This window comes from Bombina bombina, chromosome 1 (genome assembly GCF_027579735.1).
Source record: "Bombina bombina isolate aBomBom1 chromosome 1, aBomBom1.pri, whole genome shotgun sequence".
NCBI classification, from domain to species: domain Eukaryota; kingdom Metazoa; phylum Chordata; class Amphibia; order Anura; family Bombinatoridae; genus Bombina; species Bombina bombina.
In genome coordinates, this window is record NC_069499.1 from 986,557,477 (window position 1) to 986,581,938 (window position 24,462).

General features: G+C 38.8%; 1 protein-coding gene across 7 annotated transcripts in view; it reads right to left on the bottom strand.

The window, feature by feature from the left end:
- The window catches only part of KCNQ2 (potassium voltage-gated channel subfamily Q member 2), a 242,672-nt gene that overhangs the window by 114,080 nt on the left and 104,130 nt on the right, over positions 1-24,462 (bottom strand). For 3 of the 7 annotated variants that reach the window (XM_053709370.1, XM_053709259.1, XM_053709093.1), the window contains exons 9-11: positions 15,021-15,044; positions 9,162-9,237; positions 2,747-2,749 (exon numbers count right to left, since the gene is read on the bottom strand). In XM_053709370.1, the coding sequence (XP_053565345.1) occupies positions 2,747-2,749; positions 9,162-9,237; positions 15,021-15,044 (103 nt within the window). The remainder of the gene's footprint in view (positions 1-2,746; positions 2,750-9,161; positions 9,238-15,020; positions 15,045-24,462) is intronic. The other 4 variants (XM_053709047.1, XM_053709201.1, XM_053709147.1 and 1 more) reach the window with 2 other exon arrangements.

Consider the following 24,462-nt stretch of genomic DNA (forward strand, 5'->3'; position numbering starts at 1 on the left):
GATTTGTAACCTGACTATAGCCTGGTGCTATGAATTGTAATAAAAGCCTTATTGGATTATGATCAATTTTGAACTACTAGTTACAATGCACCAAAACACCTGGCTAATCCCTTAATTAGGGCGCTTGACACATCTGTCAATTATGATCAGTATTAAGTTATCAAACGAGATACTGACTCTAAAGCAAAATTCTGTATAATATGTCCTCTAGTTTGTTTTTAATCTTTTTGAAACAATGATTAATATCACTCTATTTAATGAAGAAATATTGCTAGTATTACAGGCATTTTTTATTACTCCATTTACCAAAATTCAGAAGCTATCGTTAACCAAACAGTTTTAAATTTTTAAATAAGGTTGTTGCAATCAAAATAAATGTATGCTTGGTGAGAAAAGCCATGTCTAGTACAGTAAATCAGCATTCCTCAAGTACCCCAGCAGGCCATATTGAAACTAGAACACAGGTGACATAATCAGTCACCCATCAGCAGATTATTTCACCTGTGCTCTGGTTAAGATATCATGAAAATTTGTCCGGTTAGGTGTACTTGATGATTGGAGTTGAGAATCACTAAATCATTAAAGAGACAGTCAACATCAAAATTGTTATTGTTTAAAAAGATAGATAACGCCTTTACTACCCATTTCCCAGCTTTGCACAACCAACGTTATTATATTAAAACAGTTAAATCTCAACATTGCTGCCTGTTTCTAAGCCACTACACTGTCAGAAAAAAGGGTACCGTTGGGGTCCGTTTGTGAACATGTAGGGTACATCTGCTGTGGTTGTACCCTCAATGGATCATAATTACACCTTAAAGGGACATTAAACCCAAATATCATGATTCTTTCATGATTTAGAAAGAGTATGTCATTTTAAACAACTTTCTAATTTACTTCTATTATCTAATTTGATTCATTCTCTTGATATCCTTTGCTTAAAAGCATATCTAGATAGGCTCAAAAGCTGCTGATTGGTTGCTGGACATATATTCCTTGTGTAATTGGCTCACCCATGTGCACTGCTGTTTCTTCAACAAAGGATATCTAAAGAATGAATCAAATTAGATGATAGAAGTACATTGGAATATTGTTTAAAATAGTATTCTCTATCTGAATCATGAAAGAAAAATTTGGGTTTAATGTCCCTTTAAGTAACTAATATGTACCATTTAGAGGTAAATAAGGTACAAATAAGTTTCCAACTGTCAAAGGGTCTATGTCTGTACCATTTAATCCCCCCAAAAAGGTACAATCACTTGTGTGACTAAAAGGTTTAGGGGGATGGTTGGTTTAATACTGCCAAACCCTGCAAGTCCATATCATTTGTGCACCTCAATTATTCAATGAAAAACAGAATTTATGTTTACCTGATAAATTACTTTCTCCAACGGTGTGTCCGGTCCACGGCGTCATCCTTACTTGTGGGATATTCTCTTCCCCAACAGGAAATGGCAAAGAGCCCAGCAAAGCTGGTCACATGATCCCTCCTAGGCTCCGCCTACCCCAGTCATTCGACCGACGTTAAGGAGGAATATTTGCATAGGAGAAACCATATGATACCGTGGTGACTGTAGTTAAAGAAAATAAATTATCAGACCTGATTAAAAAACCAGGGCGGGCCGTGGACCGGACACACCGTTGGAGAAAGTAATTTATCAGGTAAACATAAATTCTGTTTTCTCCAACATAGGTGTGTCCGGTCCACGGCGTCATCCTTACTTGTGGGAACCAATACCAAAGCTTTAGGACACGGATGAAGGGAGGGAGCAAATCAGGTCACCTAAATGGAAGGCACCACGGCTTGCAAAACCTTTCTCCCAAAAATAGCCTCAGAAGAAGCAAAAGTATCAAACTTGTAAAATTTGGTAAAAGTGTGCAGTGAAGACCAAGTCGCTGCCCTACATATCTGATCAACAGAAGCCTCGTTCTTGAAGGCCCATGTGGAAGCCACAGCCCTAGTGGAATGAGCTGTGATTCTTTCAGGAGGCTGCCGTCCGGCAGTCACATAAGCCAATCTGATGATGCTTTTAATCCAAAAAGAGAGAGAGGTAGAAGTTGCTTTTTGACCTCTCCTTTTACCAGAATAAACAACAAACAAGGAAGATGTTTGTCTAAAATCCTTTGTAGCATCTAAATAGAATTTTAGAGCGCGAACAACATCCAAATTGTGCAACAAACGTTCCTTCTTCGAAACTGGTTTCGGACACAAAGAAGGTACGACTATCTCCTGGTTAATGTTTTTGTTAGAAACAACTTTTGGAAGAAAACCAGGTTTAGTACGTAAAACCACCTTATCTGCATGGAACACCAGATAAGGAGGAGAACACTGCAGAGCAGATAATTCTGAAACTCTTCTAGCAGAAGAAATTGCAACCAAAAACAAAACTTTCCAAGATAATAACTTAATATCAACGGAATGTAAGGGTTCAAACGGAACCCCCTGAAGAACTGAAAGAACTAAGTTGAGACTCCAAGGAGGAGTCAAAGGTTTGTAAACAGGCTTGATTCTAACCAGAGCCTGAACAAAGGCTTGAACATCTGGCACAGCTGCCAGCTTTTTGTGGAGTAACACAGACAAGGCAGAAATCTGTCCCTTCAAGGAACTTGCAGATAATCCTTTCTCCAATCCTTCTTGAAGAAAGGATAGAATCTTAGGAATCTTTACCTTGTCCCAAGGGAATCCTTTAGATTCACACCAACAGATATATTTTTTCCATATTTTGTGGTAAATTTTCCTAGTTACAGGCTTTCTGGCCTGAACAAGAGTATCAATAACAGAATCTGAGAACCCTCGTTTTGATAAGATCAAGCGTTCAATCTCCAAGCAGTCAGCTGGAGTGAGACCAGATTCGGATGTTCGAACGGACCTTGAACAAGAAGGTCTTGTCTCAAAGGTAGCTTCCATGGTGGAGCCGATGACATATTCACCAGATCTGCATACCAAGTCCTGCGTGGCCACGCAGGAGCTATCAAGATCACCGACGCCCTCTCTTGATTGATCCTGGCTACCAGCCTGGGGATGAGAGGAAACGGCGGGAATACATAAGCTAGTTTGAAGGTCCAAGGTGCTACTAGTGCATCTACTAGAGTCGCCTTGGGATCCCTGGATCTGGACCCGTAGCAAGGAACCTTGAAGTTCTGACGAGAGGCCATCAGATCCATGTCTGGAATGCCCCACAGTTGAGTAATTTGGGCAAAGATTTCCGGATGGAGTTCCCACTCCCCCGGATGTAATGTCTGACGACTCAGAAAATCCGCTTCCCAATTTTCCACTCCTGGGATGTGGATTGCAGATAGGTGGCAGGAGTGAGTCTCCGCCCATTGAATGATTTTGGTCACTTCTTCCATCGCCAGGGAACTCCTTGTTCCCCCCTGATGGTTGATGTACGCAACAGTCGTCATGTTGTCTGATTGAAACCGTATGAACTTGGCCTTTGCTAGCTGAGGCCAAGCCTTGAGAGCATTGAATATCGCTCTCAGTTCCAGAATATTTATCGGTAGAAGAGATTCTTCCCGAGACCAAAGACCCTGAGCTTTCAGGGGTCCCCAGACCGCGCCCCAGCCCATCAGACTGGCGTCGGTCGTGACAATGACCCACTCTGGTCTGCGGAAGGTCATCCCTTGTGACAGGTTGTCCAGGGACAGCCACCAACGGAGTGAGTCTCTGGTCCTCTGATTTACTTGTATCTTCGGAGACAAGTCTGTATAGTCCCCATTCCACTGACTGAGCATGCACAGTTGTAATGGTCTTAGATGAATGCGCGCAAAAGGAACTATGTCCATTGCCGCTACCATCAAACCTATTACTTCCATGCACTGCGCTATGGAAGGAAGAGGAACGGAATGAAGTGTTTGACAAGAGTTTAGAAGTTTTGTTTTTCTGGCCTCTGTCAGAAAAATCCTCATTTCTAAGGAGTCTATTATTGTTCCCAAGAAGGGAACCCTTGTCGACGGAGATAGAGAACTCTTTTCCACGTTCACTTTCCATCCGTGAGATCTGAGAAAGGCCAGGACTATGTCCGTGTGAGCCTTTGCTTGAGGAAGGGACGACGCTTGAATCATAATGTCGTCCAAGTAAGGAACTACTGCAATGCCCCTTGGTCTTAGTACCGCTAGAAGGGACCCTAGTACCTTTGTGAAAATCCTTGGAGCAGTGGCTAATCCGAAAGGAAGCGCCACGAACTGGTAATGCTTGTCCAGGAATGCGAACCTTAGGAACCGATGATGTTCCTTGTGGATAGGAATATGTAGATACGCATCCTTTAAATCCACCGTGGTCATGAATTGACCTTCCTGGATGGAAGGAAGAATTGTTCGAATGGTTTCCATTTTGAACGATGGAACCTTGAGAAACTTGTTTAAGATCTTGAGATCTAAGATTGGTCTGAACGTTCCCTCTTTTTTGGGAACTATGAACAGATTGGAGTAGAACCCCATCCCTTGTTCTCCTAATGGAACAGGATGAATCACTCCCATTTTTAACAGGTCTTCTACACAATGTAAGAATGCCTGTCTCTTTATATGGTCTGAAGACAATTGAGACCTGTGGAACCTCCCCCTTGGGGGAAGCCCCTTGAATTCCAGAAGATAACCTTGGGAGACTATTTCTAGTGCCCAAGGATCCAGAACATCTCTTGCCCAAGCCTGAGCAAAGAGAGAGAGTCTGCCCCCCACCAGATCCGGTCCCGGATCGGGGGCCAACATTTCATGCTGTCTTGGTAGCAGTGGCAGGTTTCTTGGCCTGCTTTCCCTTGTTCCAGCCTTGCATTGGTCTCCAGGCTGGCTTGGCTTGAGAAGTATTACCCTCTTGCTTAGAGGACGTAGCACTTGGGGCTGGTCCGTTTCTACGAAAGGGACGAAAATTAGGTTTATTTTTGGCCTTGAAAGACCTATCCTGAGGAAGGGCGTGGCCCTTACCCCCAGTGATATCAGAGATAATCTCTTTCAAGTCAGGGCCAAACAGCGTTTTCCCCTTGAAAGGAATGTTAAGTAGTTTGTTCTTGGAAGACGCATCCGCTGACCAAGATTTCAACCAAAGCGCTCTGCGCGCCACAATAGCAAACCCAGAATTTTTCGCCGCTAACCTAGCCAATTGCAAAGTGGCGTCTAGGGTGAAAGAATTGGCCAATTTGAGAGCACGGATTCTGTCCATAATCTCCTCATAAGGAGGAGAATCACTATCGATCGCCTTTACTAGCTCATCGAACCAGAAACACGCGGCTGTAGTGACAGGGACAATGCATGAAATTGGTTGTAGAAGGTAACCTTGCTGAACAAACATCTTTTTAAGCAAACCTTCTAATTTTTTATCCATAGGATCTTTGAAAGCACAACTATCTTCTATGGGTATAGTGGTGCGTTTGTTTAAAGTAGAAACCGCTCCCTCGACCTTGGGGACTGTCTGCCATAAGTCCTTTCTGGGGTCGACCATAGGAAACAATTTTTTAAATATGGGGGGAGGGACGAAAGGTATACCGGGCCTTTCCCATTCTTTATTTACAATGTCCGCCACCCGCTTGGGTATAGGAAAAGCTTCTGGGAGCCCCGGGACCTCTAGGAACTTGTCCATTTTACATAGTTTCTCTGGGATGATCAAATTCTCACAATCATCCAGAGTGGATAATACCTCCTTAAGCAGAGCGCGGAGATGTTCCAACTTAAATTTAAATGTAATCACATCGGGTTCAGCTTGTTGAGAAATTTTCCCTGAATCTGAAATTTCTCCCTCAGACAAAACCTCCCTGGCCCCCTCAGACTGGTGTAGGGGCATTTCAGAACCATTATCATCAGCGTCCTCATGCTCTTCAGTATCTAAAACAGAGCAGTCGCGCTTGCGCTGATAAGTGGGCATTTTGGCTAAAATGTTTTTGATAGAATTATCCATTACAGCCGTTAATTGTTGCATAGTAAGGAGTATTGGCGCGCTAGATGTACTAGGGGCCTCCTGAGTGGGCAAGACTGGTGTAGACGAAGGAGGGAATGATGCAGTACCATGCTTACTCCCCTCACTTGAGGAATCATCTTGGGCATCATTTTCAGTGTCACATAAATCACATCTATTTAAATGAGAAGGAACCTTGGCTTCCCCACATTCAGAACACAGCCTATCTGGTAGTTCAGACATGTTAAACAGGCATAAACTTGATAACAAAGTACAAAAAACGTTTTAAAATAAAACCGTTACTGTCACTTTAAATTTTAAACTGAACACACTTTATTACTGCAATTGCGAAAAAGTATGAAGGAATTGTTCACAGTGTCTTAAAGCCTTAAAAGTATTGCACACCAAATTTGGAAGCTTTAACCCTTAAAATAACGGAACCGGAGCCGTTTTTATCTTTAACCCCTTTACAGTCCCTGGTATCTGCTTTGCTGAGACCCAACCAAGCCCAAAGGGGAATACGATACCAAATGACGCCTTCAGAAAGTCTTTTCTATGTATCAGAGCTCCTCACACATGCGACTGCATGTCATGCTTCTCAAAAACAAGTGCGCAATACCGGCGCGAAAATGAGGCTCTGCCTATGATTAGGGAAAGCCCCTAGAGAATAAGGTGTCTAAAACAGTGCCTGCCGATATTATTTTACAAAAATACCCAGATTAAATGATTCCTCAAGGCTAAATATGTGTATATATGAATCGATTTAGCCCAGAAAATGTCTACAGTCTTAATAAGCCCTTGTGAAGCCCTTATTTACTGTCTGAATAAAAATGGCTTACCGGATCCCATAGGGAAAATGACAGCTTCCAGCATTACATCGTCTTGTTAGAATGTGTCATACCTCAAGCAGCAAAAGACTGCTCACTGTTCCCCCAACTGAAGTTAATTCCTCTCAACAGTCCTGTGTGGAACAGCCATGGATTTTAGTAACGGTTGCTAAAATCATTTTCCTCTTACAAACAGAAATCTTCATCTCTTTTCTGTTTCAGAGTAAATAGTACATACCAGCACTATTTTAAAATAACAAACTCTTGATTGAATAAAAAAAACTACAGTTAAACACTAAAAGACTCTAAGCCATCTCCGTGGAGATGTTGCCTGTACAACGGCAAAGAGAATGACTGGGGTAGGCGGAGCCTAGGAGGGATCATGTGACCAGCTTTGCTGGGCTCTTTGCCATTTCCTGTTGGGGAAGAGAATATCCCACAAGTAAGGATGACGCCGTGGACCGGACACACCTATGTTGGAGAAACATAACTGTCAGTCACCAAAAATGAATTCAAAATACATGTTGTTCAGCAAAATATGTTCAATGGTTGTTGGTAATATGCAAAAAGTGGGCAAGGCAACAAAAAATACTTAACAACCCATATCTTCAATAGCACTGTGTTGCTGATTCTAAATAGCACACAAGCACTTAACATTTTAATGTTTATATTTAGAGCATCAAGATGATAACTTTTACAGATGAAGCAAATATATTAACAAAAAAAATTGTTTTAAATTCTATAAAATAAACAAGAGCTGTTTAAGAACCAGTTTTAAAAAAATAAAACTGTAACCGTTCCCCAGTCACATACATGGACATTGTTTAACACGTCATAGCGCCATCTGTTGGTTGAAAGTTCCTTGACAGGTGTAACGCAGCTCCATCTATTGGTAGCAGGTTCATCTCCAAAATGTGTACTGGGGAAATAGACTCATTTGCATATATTTTGCATAGAGTTACAATCCAATGTTTGGTTGTGAGTTTTATCGTTTATTGCTCCACTGAATCGCCCTTCCTTTCGGTGGAGTTATATTTTATTATTATGCTGTTTTCTATATGTTTTCTATAGATTTACGTTGTATGTGGCTTGTCACCCTAACTTATAAGGGGTGTTGTTAGAGTCTAGCACAGAGTGAAATAAAATAGTTCAAGTACTTCCTTTTGGAACTGGTTGTTTAGTCTGGTTGTTTCAGGGATTCCTGTAGCAATCTTTGAACCTGCTCTTTGACTACACTATCCGTAGTTATCAAACTGCTGTGTGGCAATTGTAATACTGTCTAAATGCATATTAGTATGTTATATAATACATTTGATGAAACAGCATTTAAAATTTACGGTGTTGAGTACAATATTGCCATCATGAGGTACAAAGGGCATGTCACTGGGGCTGTACCCTTAAAAGGCCAAATTTGCACCATTTTTAAGGATACGTTATGGTACCATAGCATTGAGGTCCAATCTAGTCACCAAAGGTACATATCTGCCTTTAAAAGGTACAATCTGCAAGGGTACCAATATGTACCCATGTTAAAGGGTACAGCGGGTGTACCTTTGAGGGTATTGCCCCAGTGACAAGCTGTTGTTCCCCTAAAGGTACAATTTTTGCAATTTTTTTCTGACAGTGTACAGACAGTCTCTTATCACATGCTTTTTATTTGCTTTTCACAACAGGATACTGCTAGTTCATGTGGGCCATAAAGATAACATTGTACTTACACCCGTGAAGTTATGCACAATACAGCACAAATTGGCTAAAATACAAGTCAATATATAATAAATAAAATGTCATGTGATCAGGGGGCTGTCAGAAGATGCTTAAATACAAGGTAATCAGAGGTAAAAAGTATATTAAAGGGATACTGAGCCAAAAAAAATAAGCATCTTTCTAGTTTACTCCTATTATCAATTTTTCTTCATTATCTTGGTATCTTTATTTGAAAAAGCAGGAATGAAAGCTTCTGAGCCAATCCATTTTTGGCCACCAATCTGGATTTAGTCACCAATCAGCAAGTAGTACCCAGCTGCTGAACCAAAGATGGCCCAGCTCGTAAGCTTACATTCCTGCTTTTTCAAATAAAGATACCAAGAGAATGAAGAAAAATTAATAATAGGAGTAAATCAGAAAGTTGCTTAAAATTGCATGCTCTATCTGAATCATGAAAGAAAAAAAATGGGTTCAGTATCCCTTTAATATAACCATGTTGGCTGTGCAAAACATGGGAATTGGTAATAAAAGGATTATCTATCTTTTTAAACAGTACAAATTTTGGAGTTGACTGTCCCTTTAAGAGCAGGCTTGTATGATACTGTCAGACACTGTACGAATTTCTATAAACAAAATGACACACACACATACATACATATTTACACACACACACACATAAAGCAATCACACCTTGCACTGTTAACGAGCAATCCCCAATTAGATACAAATAAACCCCCCAGCACATCTGACCTGAAGGTGAGTCCAGATTTGCTCTTCAGATTCCGAAGAAGATCCAGCTGGTTAAGAGGAGGAATCAGCCTGTGATGAGAATAAAGAAATATAGAAAACAGGACTTAGACACAGAACTAAACAGATCATGGGTACTTGTAGGTTTGCAGTTTTTGGTGCAACAAAACAAGTGACCATACTGTGCATTCTGATTATTTCCTCAGTGTTTTAAGGGCTGGAGACCAACCCCAGATGATGCACATCAAAGTCATGATGTACTGCAGAGGAAATCAATCAGCAGTCTTTTGTAACATATTTAGTGAGAATCAAAACAGGTGAAACCAAATCACAAACAGACTAAAAATACAAACAAAAAAAACACATCACTAATCACAAAAGCTAAGCTCACCAGCATACACAAGGGGATGACACAATGTGGGAACACCAATTCAGGAAATCAGATTTATCATTTTGGATACCGCTGCAAGGTCGTTACTGTAACAAACTGTAACATCCATAAGAATCTCCGTGAAGAAAAAATAACTAAAAAATACATTGGGGACTTGGCCCTTAAGGCTTTTTTTTAACCACTTTTCACGTAGCTTCTCTAAAAAAATGACGTTCTTATACTGTAAGTCCTGATCTTGAAGGTTGTAGAGTAAATATGTTTGAGAGATTCCCTGAATTAGTACTAATATAAAAGATCAACAGTTGGTCATATAAATGAATAAAATGTCACCTACCCAGAGAGAAAACTGAAAAACTTTTCTTGGCTCTCTTGTAGGCAGGTTATATTAGAAAATGAGTCATAATATAAAAACACAAGAGTCCTATGGTGCCGATTAAAGGGCAGATGACAAGTGGAATGGTATTTAACGCTCACACTTGATCGCTAATATCGCTGAAAGTAAACTTGTAACAAGCTCGGTATAGCGCGCATATTACAAGTTGAAAGTAAAAAGTTAGCACTAGAGCAAACCAACAACAACTATCGGTCGCATGCTAACCTGTCAACGCTAACATTTCTATGTTCTTCACATAGGATAAAATGTTTTTAATTATAAATATTTATTGGTGTATATATTAGGGATGGGCGAATGTGCAAATTTTCGAATTTCGAATGTAGAACGAATGTTATTACCGAAATTCGAATTCTAAATTCGAATGTCGATAAGAACGAATATTCTTAAAAATTCGAAAATCGAATGTTATTTACAGTTTTCGAATGTCACTTTCGAATTTGAATGTTTATAATTATATCGAATGTCTACATTCGAAATTCGAATTTTTCGAATTCGAATATAAATTCGAATTTTTCGAATTCGAATATAAATTCGAATTTTTCTAATTCGAATATTGCATAATTCGAATATTACATTTAAAAGCATTAGAAATACTATTACAATCTAAATTCGAATTTTTCGAATTCGAATACACGTATTGCATAATTCGAATATTACATTTAAAGAAAAAGCATTAGAAATACTATTACAATCTAAATTCGAATTTTTCAAATTCGAATACACGTATTGCATAATTCGAATATTACATTTAAAGAAAAAGCATTAGAAATACTATTACAATCTAAATTCGAATTTTTCGAATTCGAATATTGCATAATTCGAATATTACATTTAAAGAAAAAGCATTAGAAATACTATTACAATCTAAATTCGAATTTTTCGAATTCGAATATTTTCGAATGTAATCGTAAAATTCGAAACCGAACATTCGAAAATCGAATGTTAGAATGTTATGTAAACATTCGAAATTCGATTTGAACGAACGAATGTGTTAAAATTCGTGCCGTTTTTCGAATGTTGCGAAACATTCGCCCATCCCTAGTATATATATATATATATATATATATATATATATATATATATACTGTATATATATGATGTTTTTTAAAATATATACAGTATATATACCTATAAATCTATTTGAATATATACAGGTATAGATATATACAGATATATATAGAAATAAATATTTAGAAATACAAAGAACAAATTTCCCAATGTGAAGAACATTGGAATGTGAACGTCTGGGAACCTGACACCCTACTCTTGCGCAAACCCGATCGCATGTAATCATGTGCACTAACCCGACATGAAAGTATAAATATTTCAAATTCCATTGTTCTTAACATAGCACAATTAATTGTATTAATTAATATGCTTTTACATGTTTTCATCTACTTAACTGCAAAGGTCTCCAATTCACATGTGTATATATATATATATATATATATATATATATATATATATATATATATATATATATATATATATATATATGTGTGTGTGTCTAAATATGTATACATATGTATTTATGTGTTTATATGTGTATATACATCTGTAAATACATAGACATATAAATACATATGTACACACACACATATACAGGTATATATATATATATATATATAGAGAGAGAGAGAGAGAAATAGCATAAAGACAGGACCTGGTGATGATCCCTGCGGTCCCACGCCAAAAAAGCCAGCACACGAGATTTAGCAACACACCTTTTAATGCCAACAATGCATAACGTTTCAGCTCCCACTGGAGCCTTGATCACATGCAGTAGTTCATAGGAATAAATCAGGCATATTACAACATGCATAAGAAAACCCTTAAATACCCCCACCCACCAATCAGAAGAAACACAAAAAAAACGCCAAGTACAAAATTAATTAGTACAGCTGTACGTATAGCGTATCAAACCTGGACCGCAAGCCTAAGTGCGTGTCCATAGCAACCCCACATTGTGTGCAATGCTACTGCGCATGCGTGCTTGACGGAGTAACGCGCGCGTACGCAGTGACGACATCGCGTCAGAGCTGGTTGTCCTGGTAACCCCAAACAACATATGCTAGAGCAGCGGAGCACCATGGCGCTAAAGATAAATAGTGTATAAATGTCAAAGCATTAATGTATGGGCACCAGGGCAACACAGCGCATTGAACACATCAACAAGCTAAAGGGCTCATATTAATCCGTATCATAAAAGTATGTTAATCAACGTATGCCTAGTAAGTGACATAAACGGATCAAAAATAATTATAGGTTGCACAGGCAATAAATTGTACCTGATTGGACAGTGAAACTAACTATTTATATCTAATTTAAAACCACATTATTCTACTAATTGCCAGCCACACATATGATTAGGATTAACAGATCTATTACCCACAAGGGTTACATCCAGCCCCTGATATATTCCAATTAAGGCTTATATTTAGATCATTTTGTAACAACAAAAACACCTAGTGACCGGCAACAGAGAAAATAAAATATATACACAAAATTTTGCAGCGTGTGTCAAGGGTATGGTAAAAACATCCATAGTGAGATGAGAAGAGACCCACTGTCATTTATAGAAGCAACTGTAGTCAATGGACATGTTTAAGCCACAAGGTGCTATAGTGTCAAGTCGGTAGATCCACCGTGATTCCATTTTTAATAGAGCTGTTGGTTGGCCAACCTCTCTCTAAACGATGTAATTGTTTTGCCCACAATTACATCGTTTAGAGAGAGGTTGGCCAACCATAAGACAGCTATTCGATTGGCTTTGGAGAAAGGCACCTCTGACCAACCAGTTGCACGCCATTGCGCACAAGCTGGACATTCTATCTCTTCATTGAGGACCATTCTAATTGACCATGTACCGAAAAATAGACGTGGGGGAGATCGAGCAACAGCTCTATTAAAAATGGAATCACGGTGGATCTACCGACTTGACACTATAGCACCTTGTGGCTTAAACATGTCCATTGACTACAGTTGCTTCTATAAATGACAGTGGGTCTCTTCTCATCTCACTATGGATGTTTTTACCATACCCTTGACACACGCTGCAAAATTTTGTGTATATATTTTATTTTCTCTGTTGCCGGTCACTAGGTGTTTTGTTGTTACAAAATGATCTAAATATAAGCCTTAATTGGAATATATCAGGGGCTGGATGTAACCCTTGTGGGTAATAGATCTGTTAATCCTAATCATATGTGTGGCTGGCAATTAGTAGAATAATGTGGTTTTAAATTAGATATAAATAGTTAGTTTCACTGTCCAATCAGGTACAATTTATTGCCTGTGCAACCTATAATTATTTTTGATCCGTTTATGTCACTTACTAGGCATACGTTGATTAACATACTTTTATGATACGGATTAATATGAGCCCTTTAGCTTGTTGATGTGTTCAATGCGCTGTGTTGCCCTGGTGCCCATACATTAATGCTTTGACATTTATACACTATTTATCTTTAGCGCCATGGTGCTCCGCTGCTCTCGAATATGTTGTTTGGGGTTACCAGGACAACCAGCTCTGACGCGATGTCGTCACTGCGTACGCGCGCGTTACTCCGTCAAGCACGCATGTGCAGTAGCATTGCACACAATGTGGGGTTGCTATGGACACGCACTTAGGCTTGCGGTCCAGGTTTGATACGCTATACGTACAGCTGTACTAATTAATTTTGTACTTGGCGTTTTTTTTGTGTTTCTTCTGATTGGTGGGTGGGGGTATTTAAGGGTTTTCTTATGCATGTTGTAATATGCCTGATTTATTCCTATGAACTACTGCATGTGATCAAGGCTCCAGTGGGAGCTGAAACATTATGCATTGTTGGCATTAAAAGGTTTGTTGCTAAATCTCGTGTGCTGGCTTTTTTTGGCGTGGGACCGCAGGGATCATCACCAGGTCCTGTCTTTATGCTATTTCTCTACATTCATCTTTGGGCCGTGCATTTGAGTGGTTTTTACATTGGTGAGTGCTGATCTTGTCTGTAAATATATATATATATATATATATATCCATATCCATCTTTGGACATGTATATGTATGTATCTCAATGTTAAAGCCCTTTGCCTGCCTTTTTTTTCCTAACACCTAAGACCTCATATCTTTGAGCTCTTTTATGCAATATTTTTTTTTAATAATTTTTAATAGATTGTTTTATTATGAGTGCAATTGTACTTTGTAATGTATTTTTGATGTGTTTTGTGACACTTTTTTGTTTTGCAAAACAGTTAACCACAGGACGTGCTAACCCAACAAGCGTTAACTTGAATTGCGCTCAAGTGATCACGTTTACTTTCAAATTGTAATACCAACGCAATTTAACCTACACACAGACGAACGCAAAATCCAAATATTGCTCCACTTATAATCTGGCCCTAAATATGAATAAAAATTATTTTTCGTATTTTCAGGTATTATCACTTTGTCAGATACCATTTACCTTTGAATCCTAATAACTTGTTTTTATAATATTGATATGAATATATATAGTGTATATATATATATATATGAGTGTAACTTTTTTTTAATGTATTTATGTTATGTTTGATGCACATTTTATTAACCCATTAAGCGAGATCGTCAGGCGCGCTAACCCAACAAGAACAAATTTAGTTTGCACTCGAGTGGTCACATTTACTTTCTACTTGTAATACCGAGCTAAAAGTTAGCGCGGTTGCAATATCAATATTCTGACTCACGCTACTCTAGTCCTAAATATATCTCAATGATACAGCTAAGAACTGCAACACTAATGAAAAAACAAACCTGAGTAGGAGAAGAAACTTTTTAGTAAATATTTTAATGAAACTTGAAATTTAGTTTTGGATATTCTTTCTAAATACAGTTTTGCAGATAAAAGATAATAACTACAACTATACTGAAAATGCAAAGTGTAATGTGCGTAAAGTTTCTACTAGGCAACACCAATGACACATCTAACACGTATACAGCTTCACAACTACACAATATTTGCGCGTACACAAAACAAAAACTGTGACACAACAAACAATGTCAAACAGTGGAGTGAACGTCCAAAAAAATTATTGGACATGAACACAGCCTACCTGGAAGCGCCATACGTTTGTGAGCTGATCACCAGAGACGTATGACAGGACAAGAGAGCAAAATGGCAATTCCAGGAACGGAAAGAAAAAAACAAATGCAAAAATATCAGGATAGTTGGGATGGCCAAGAATGTATATTGTGAAACAACCCAAGTGATATATCAGCACTATTACAAAATAGCTGGCTGTTGATCTTATAGAATGTTAAATGGGTACGATACACAAAAATGTTGAAGCACTTGAAATTGATGCAGCATAGCAGTAAAAACAGAATTTATGTTTACCTGATAAATTACTTTCTCCAACGGTGTGTCCGGTCCACGGCGTCATCCTTACTTGTGGGATATTCTCTTCCCCAACAGGAAATGGCAAAGAGCCCAGCAAAGCTGGTCACATGATCCCTCCTAGGCTCCGCCTACCCCAGTCATTCGACCGACGTAAAGGAGGAATATGCATAGGAGAAATCATATGATACCGTGGTGACTGTAGTTAGAGAAAATAATTCATCAGACCTGATTAAAAAACCAGGGCGGGCCGTGGACCGGACACACCGTTGGAGAAAGTAATTTATCAGGTAAACATAAATTCTGTTTTCTCCAACATAGGTGTGTCCGGTCCACGGCGTCATCCTTACTTGTGGGAACCAATACCAAAGCTTTAGGACACGGATGAAGGGAGGGAGCAAATCAGGTCACCTAAATGGAAGGCACCACGGCTTGCAAAACCTTTCTCCCAAAAATAGCCTCCGAAGAAGCAAAAGTATCAAATTTGTAAAATTTGGCAAAAGTGTGCAGTGAAGACCAAGTCGCTGCCTTACATATCTGGTCAACAGAAGCCTCGTTCTTGAAGGCCCATGTGGAAGCCACAGCCCTAGTGGAGTGAGCTGTGATTCTTTCAGGAGGCTGCCGTCCGGCAGTCTCATAAGCCAATCGGATGATGCTTTTAAGCCAAAAAGAGAGAGAGGTAGAAGTTGCTTTTTGACCTCTCCTTTTACCAGAATAAACAACAAACAAAGAAGATGTTTGTCTGAAATCCTTTGTAGCCTCTAAATAGAATTTTAGAGCACGAACTACATCCAAATTGTGTAACAAACGTTCCTTCTTTGAAACTGGATTCGGACACAAAGAAGGCACAACTATCTCCTGGTTAATATTTTTGTTAGAAACAACTTTCGGAAGAAAACCAGGCTTAGTACGCAAAACCACCTTATCTGCATGGAACACCAGATAAGGAGGAGAACACTGCAGAGCAGATAACTCTGAAACTCTTCTAGCAGAAGAAATTGCAACCAAAAACAAAACTTTCCAAGATAGTAACTTAATATCTACGGAATGTAAGGGTTCAAACGGAACCCCTTGAAGAACTGAAAGAACTAGATTTAGACTCCAGGGAGGAGTCAAAGGTCTGTAAACAGGCTTGATCCTAACCAGAGCCTGAACAAAAGCTTGAACATCTGGCACAGCTGCCAGCTTTTTGTGAAGTAAAACAGATAAAGCAGAGATCTGTCCCTTCAGAGAACTTGCAGATAATCCTTTCTCCAAACCTTCTTGTAGAAAGGATAGAATCTTAGGAATTTTTATCTTGTTCCATGGGAATCCTTTAGATTCACACCAACAGATATATTTTTTCCATATTTTATGGTAAATTTTTCTAGTTACAGGCTTTCTAGCCTGAATAAGAGTATCTATTACAGAATCTGAAAACCCACGCTTTGATAAAATCAAGCGTTCAATCTCCAAGCAGTCAGTTGGAGGGAAACCAGATTCGGATGTTCGAATGGACCCTGAACAAGAAGGTCCTGTCTCAAAGGTAGCTTCCATGGTGGAGCCGATGACATATTCACCAGGTCTGCATACCAAGTCCTGCGTGGCCACGCAGGAGCTATCAAGATCACCGAAGCCCTCTCCTGATTGATCCTGGCTACCAGCCTGGGAATGAGAGGAAACGGTGGGAATACATAAGCTAGGTTGAAGGTCCAAGGCGCTACTAGTGCATCCACTAGAGTCGCCTTGGGATCCCTGGATCTGGACCCGTAACAAGGAACCTTGAAGTTCTGACGAGAGGCCATCAGATCCATGTCTGGAATGCCCCATAATTGAGTTATTTGGGCAAAGATTTCCGGATGGAGTTCCCACTCCCCCGGATGGAAAGTCTGACGACTCAGAAAATCCGCTTCCCAATTTTCCACTCCTGGGATGTGGATTGCAGACAAGTGGCAGGAGTGATTCTCCGCCCATTGAATTATTTTGGTCACTTCTTCCATCGCCAGGGAACTCCTTGTTCCCCCCTGATGGTTGATATATGCAACAGTCGTCATGTTGTCTGATTGAAACCTTATGAATTTGGCCTTTGCTAGTTGAGGCCAAGCTTTGAGAGCATTGAATATCGCTCTCAGTTCCAGAATGTTTATCGGGAGAAGAGATTCTTCCCGAGACCATAGACCCTGAGCTTTCAGGGGTTCCCAGACCGCGCCCCAGCCCACCAGACTGGCGTCGGTCGTGACAATGACCCACTCTGGTCTGCGGAAGCTCATTCCCTGTGACAGGTTGTCCAGGGTTAGCCACCAACGTAGTGGATCTCTGGTCCTTTGATCTACTTGGATCGTCGGAGACAAGTCTGTATAATCCCCATTCCACTGTCTGAGCATGCACAGTTGTAATGGTCTTAGATGAATTCGTGCAAAAGGAACTATGTCCATTGCCGCAACCATCAAACCTATTACTTCCATGCACTGCGCTATGGAAGGAAGAAGAACAGAATGAAGTACTTGACAAGAGCTTAGAAGTTTTGATTTTCTGGCCTCTGTCAGAAAAATCTTCATTTCTAAGGAATCTATTATTGTTCCCAAGAAGGGAACTCTTGTTGACGGGGACAGAGAACTTTTTTCTATGTTCACTTTCCACCCGTGAGATCTGAGAAAGGCTAGGACAATGTCCGTATGAGCCTTTGCTTTTGACAGAGACGACGCTTGAATCAGGATGTCGTCCAAGTAAGGTACTACTGCAATGCCCCTTGGTCTTAGCACCGCTAGAAGGGACCCTAGTACCTTTGTGAAAATCCTTGGAGCAGTGGCTAATCCGAATGGAAGTGCCACAAACTGGTAATGCTTGTCCAGAAAGGTGAACCTTAGGAACCGATGATGTTCCTTGTGGATAGGAATATGTAGGTACGCATCCTTTAAATCCACCGTGGTCATGAATTGACCTTCCTGGATGGTAGGAAGGATCGTTCGAATGGTTTCCATTTTGAACGATGAAACCCTTAGAAATTTGTTTAGAATCTTGAGATCTAAAATTGGTCTGAATGTTCCCTCTTTTTTGGGAACTATGAACAGGTTGGAGTAAAACCCCATCCCTTGTTCTCCTAATGGAACAGGATGAATCACTCCCATTCTTAACAGGTCTTCTACACAATGTAAGAATGCCTGTCTTTTTATTTGGTTCGAAGATAATTGAGACCTGTGGAACCTTCCCCTTGGGGGTAGTTCCTTGAATTCCAGGAGATAACCTTGAGAAACTATTTCTAGCGCCCAAGGATCCTGAACATCTCTTGCCCAAGCCTGAGCAAAGAGAGAAAGTCTGCCCCCCACCAGATCCGGTCCCGGATCGGGGGCCAACACTTCATGCTGTTTTGGTAGCAGTGGCAGGTTTCTTGGCCTGCTTACCCTTGTTCCAGCCTTGCATCGGTCTCCAGGCTGGCTTGGTTTGAGAAGTATTACCCTCTTGCTTAGAGGGTGTAGAATTTGAGGCTGGTCCGTTTCTGCGAAAGGGACGAAAATTTGGCTTACTTTTAGCCTTAAAAGACCTATCCTGAGGAAGGGCGTGGCCCTTTCCCCCAGTGATGTCTGAAATAATCTCTTTCAAGTCAGGGCCAAACAGTGTTTTACCCTTGAAAGGGATGTTAAGCAATTTATTCTTGGAGGACACATCCGCTGACCAAGACTTTAGCCAAAGCGCTCTGCGCGCCACAATAGCAAACCCTGAATTCTTCGCCGCTAATCTAGCTATTTGCAAAGCGGCATCTAAAATAAAAGAGTTAGCCAATTTAAGTGCTTGAACTCTGTCCATAACCTCCTCATACGAAGATTCTTTATTGAGCGACTTTTCTAGTTCTTCGAACCAGAAACACGCTGCTGTAGTGACAGGAACAATGCATGAAATTGGTTGTAGAAGGTAACCTTGCTGAACAAACATCTTTTTAAGCAAACCCTCTAATTTTTTATCCATAGGATCTTTGAAAGCACAACTATCTTCTATAGGGATAGTAGTGCGTTTGTTTAGAGTAGAAACCGCCCCCTCGACCTTGGGGACTGTCTGCCATAAGTCCTTTCTGGGGTCAAGCATCGGGGGGCACCGGGACCTCTAGGAACTTGTCCATCTTACATAATTTCTCTGGAATGACCAAATTGTCACAATCATCCAGAGTAGATAATACCTCCTTAAGCAGTGCGCGGAGATGTTCTAATTTAAATTTAAAAGTAATAACATCAGGTTCAGCTTGTTGAGAAATTTTTCCTGAATCTGAAATTTCTCCCTCAGACAAAACCTCCCTCCTGGCCCCTTCAGATTGGTGTGAGGGTATGTCAGAACAATTATCATCAGCTTCCTCTTGCTCTTCAGTATTTAAAACAGAGCAATCGCGCTTTCTCTGATAAGTGGGCATTTTGGATAAAATGTTTTTAATAGAATTATCCATTACAGCCGTTAATTGTTGCATAGTAATAAGTATTGGCGCACTAGATGTACTAGGTGCCTCTTGTGTGGGCATGACTGGTGTAGACACAGAAGGGGATGATGCAGTACCATGCTTACTCCCCTCACTTGAGGAATCATCTTGGGCAACATCATTATCAGTGGCATCATTGTCCCTATTTTGTTTGGACACTATGTCACAATTATCACATATATTTAAATGGGGAGAAACCTTGGCTTTCAAACATATAGAACATCGTTTATCTGATGGTTCAGACATGTTAACAGGCATAAACTTGATAACAAAGCACAAAAAACGTTTTAAAATAAAACCGTTACTGTCACTTTAAATTTTAAACTGAACACACTTTATTACTGAATATGTGAAAAAGTATGAAGGAATTGTTCAAAATTCACCAAAATTTCACCACAGTGTCTTAAAGCCTTAAAAGTATTGCACCCAAATTTGAAAGCTTTAACTCTTAAAATAACGGAACCGGAGCCGTTTTTACATTTAACCCCTATACAGTCCCAGGTATCTGCTTTGCTGAGACCCAACCAAGCCCAGAGGGGAATACGATACCAAATGACGCCTTCAATAAGCTTTTTCAGTGGTTCTTAGCTCCTGCTCTCCAAAAACAACTGCGCATTAGTGGCGCGAAAATGAGGCTCTGCCTATGACTAGAAAAGGCCCCCAGTGAAAAAGGTGTCCAATACAGTGCCTGCCGTTTTTTTAAAACAATCCCCAAGATTATAAGAACTATTTATAGTTATAATCCACTAAATATGCTTAGAAAGTAATCGTTTTAGCCCAGAAATATGTCTACCAGTCTTTAAAGCCCTTATGAAGCCCTTTATTCTTATACTTAACTAAGAAAATGGCTTACCGGTTCCCATAGGGAAAATGACAGCCTTCCAGCATTACAAAGTCTTGTTAGAAATGTGGCCAGTCATACCTCAAGCAGCAAAGTCTGCCCACTGTTTCCCCCAACTGAAGTTACTTCATCTCAACAGTCCTGTGTGGAAACAGCCATCGATTTTAGTAACGGTTGCTAAAATCATCTTCCTCTTACAAACAGAAATCTTCATCTCTTTTCTGTTTCAGAGTAAATAGTACATACCAGCACTATTTTAAAATAACAAACTCTTGATTGAAGGATAAAAACTACATTTAAACACCAAAAAACTCTTAACCATCTCCGTGGAGATGTTGCCTGTGCAACGGCAAAGAGAATGACTGGGGTAGGCGGAGCCTAGGAGGGATCATGTGACCAGCTTTGCTGGGCTCTTTGCCATTTCCTGTTGGGGAAGAGAATATCCCACAAGTAAGGATGACGCCGTGGACCGGACACACCTATGTTGGAGAAAAGATGACTAGAAAATATCACTGTGGTTAGTTCTCCACAACGTTTGGGACAACCTACCTGCTGAGTAAATTAAAAAACTGTGTTCAAGTATAACTAGGTGAATTAATGCTGTTTTGAAGGCAAAGGATGGTCACACCAAAAGTTGCTTTGATTTAGATTTTTCTGTTCACTCACTTTGCATTTTGTTAATTGATATAAAAGATATAAACTAACATTTCTATTTTTGATAGCATTCTTACTTCACAGCATTTTTCACACCAGCCTAAAACTTTTTCACAGTAGTGTATATTACATAATACTGAATTACAAATGGTAGATTGAAATATTTATTTTTTTACCAATGAAACAGAATTTTAATGCTAACAAAATTTTTTGCATATTTACCTCAGTTTTAGTATTAGAAATATTTTCAGAAAACTGAAATATGTTTCTTTCAAAACCATTTCATTCCTACACATTAATAAGTGAAAGATAATGTGTGCTGTAATAATGTCTTTAACAACTTTAACCATCATTGTTCACTAAGTAATAGTGATTTTGGCCTTTCAGCTTGTTGATACTTTATGGACAGTGTTTTTCTATGTGATTAAGTTAAGCATATTCTAATTTGTTATCAAATTTAAATCTCTCTAGGTAGTATTCTTAAGGCGTGGCCATATAGCGCTCATGTCACAAGCTCACTTCTGAGTCTACCGCAATACACCATGATGCAAGGAACTAAGTTTGAACAAAGTATAGCAAGATAAAGAGGGAACATTTTATAGCAAAAGCAAATTGTAATTTTTAAAACCCGTACGCTCTGCCTGAACCATGAAAGTTCAATCTTAACTTCCATGTCCCTATAAATGCGTCACTTAAGGTCGTTAAAGAAACAGTCTACTTATTTTTTCATTGTTTAAATAGATAAATAACCCCTTTACTACACATTCCCCAGCTTTGCACAACCAACATTGTTATATTAATATATTGCATAAGCTCTAAGATTGCCTGTTTCTAAGACCCTTATATCAGTACTTTTTTTTTTTTTAGCTTTTACAATCTTGCACTACAGTCAGGCAGTGCTAGTTCATGTGTGCCATATAGATAATATTGTGTTCACTCCCATGGAGAATGAAAATGGGTTCACAAGAACCAGCACTAATTGGCTAAAATGGAAGATTGTAAAAAGCTTAAAAAACAATAAACAAAACACACTGAGGTAAGGGGCAGTCTGCAGAGGCTTACATACAAGGTAATCCCAGAGATAAAAAGTATATTAATATAACAGTGTCGGTTTTGCATTTCTTGGTGAAGTAATACAGCTTTAACTTCCTGATTCTTCCAAATATACTCACTAGGATATCCAAAACAGTTGGCTATTTTTGTACCCTTTCCCTAATCTAATAATTCAAAGCACTTATTTTCAGAATACTTTTTCTGTCAGATTCCCTGCTAAAAAAACTTCTCCCTCAGCAGTGGGGGCTTTAATCCAGAAATATGGCAATAACTTTTATTGTCCACAGACACTCCAATTGCAATGCAATAACATACTTACAGCATCTGTGCAACGTTTTTCAAATGTGTCAACCAGTGTAATTGTAAAATTATGTACTCAACATATTTCATTTTTCTTCCAGTCCACTTAAACTATTGTCACCTTACAGTAACTGATGTTGGTTTTTACAAAACACTAAAAAACAGAATTAAAAATAATATTTTAAAGTACCATTTGTAATTCAGTGATATAAAACTGGTCAGGAGCCTGAATCAATTATTGTACATAATCACATAATGGAGTAATGAAAAATATTTAAAATGGTAACACATGGTAACACACATTTTAAATTAAATGGATAACAATATTTTGATACAATTAAAAAAAATGTTTATGTACAAATCAATTTTCCAGGGTTGTTCCATACTTTTGTATGCAACTTATTTGCAAGAAATCATACTAGCCAAGGGACCATGGTTTCATTTTCACTGCTGGATTTTTTTAGACAATTAGAAGCACACACTAAAGGTTTATTAAACATCTTTAAAGTGATAGAGAACAATTCTATTCTAAAACAAATTCTAGCTTCCTCTTTTTAGTCACAAATCCCTTTTACAATCCCCAGGACAAAAGAACTGGAATTTGTTAGCAACCGATCAGTAGATGTGTTGGTATTCATAGCATCCACTTTATTTTGTGCGTAAAAAGGAACAGATATGATTAAATAGACAAGGATTTTTTTCATTATTTGTTTTAAAAAAAATAAACAAATATTCCTGTTTATATTAACAAAATAAACAATTATAAAATGTGTTCATTTATTAATTAACACATTTCTAAATCTAATAGAAGCAAGAAATTTTGTATAATGGGAAAATTTGTTCAAATTATGTACATACTGTATATTACTAAATATTAATACAAGTTGGTACAGTTCCCATGAAAACATCTAGTTTGGCACTAAACTTTTAGAACACTTTTTATTTAAAAAAAAATATTTAGTATGTTTTTAATTATGGAGTTAAAGGGACAGTCAACACTAAAAAATTTATTGTTTAAAAAGATAGATAACGCATTTACTACCCATTCCCCAGCTTTGCACAACCAACATTGTTATATTAATATACTTTATAACGCTGAAACCTCTAAATTTCTGCCTGTTTCTAAACCACTACAGACAGCCTCTTATCATATTTTTTTATTTCCTTTTCACAACAAGAGACTGCTAGTTCATGTGGGCCATATAGATAACATTGTGCTCACTCCCGTTGAGTTATTTAAGAGTCAGCACAACACAGCACTAATTTGTTAAAATGCAAGTCGAGTAGATAATAAATAAAATGTCATGTGATGCTTAGAAACAAGGGGGAGGTCTTACTTCCAATATTAGAAAAACTTTTCAATTTCTACTATAGTTCAAATAATGCTATTTCTAGCTACTTCTCGGCGGCCAATATATCTCTCATTTTAAAGAAAGGTAAAAACCCTGAGGATTTGGCCTCGTATAGGCCGATATCGGTTCTGAATATTGACTATAAGATTTTAATGGCCATTATTGCATCAAGATTATCTACCTGCTTACATAAAATTATCCATCCAGACCAAACAGGATTTATGGTAGCCAGAAATCCAGTAAAAAATACCCGTAAACTGATTAACTTTTTGGATTACGCATGGAATGTTGATAAGGCTAGGAAGAAGCCAATTTGGCATTACGTTGCTATCCTTTCGTTGGATGCGGTCAAAGCTTTTGACTCGATTGTATGGGAATATCTATGTAGCGCGATGGAGAAGTTTGGTTTTAAAGGGGAACTCCTACAATTCATTTTGCGTTTATATCGTAATCCAATCTCCTTTTTACTTATCAATGGATCTTTATCTCCTAAAATAACATTGCAGAGAGGCACCAG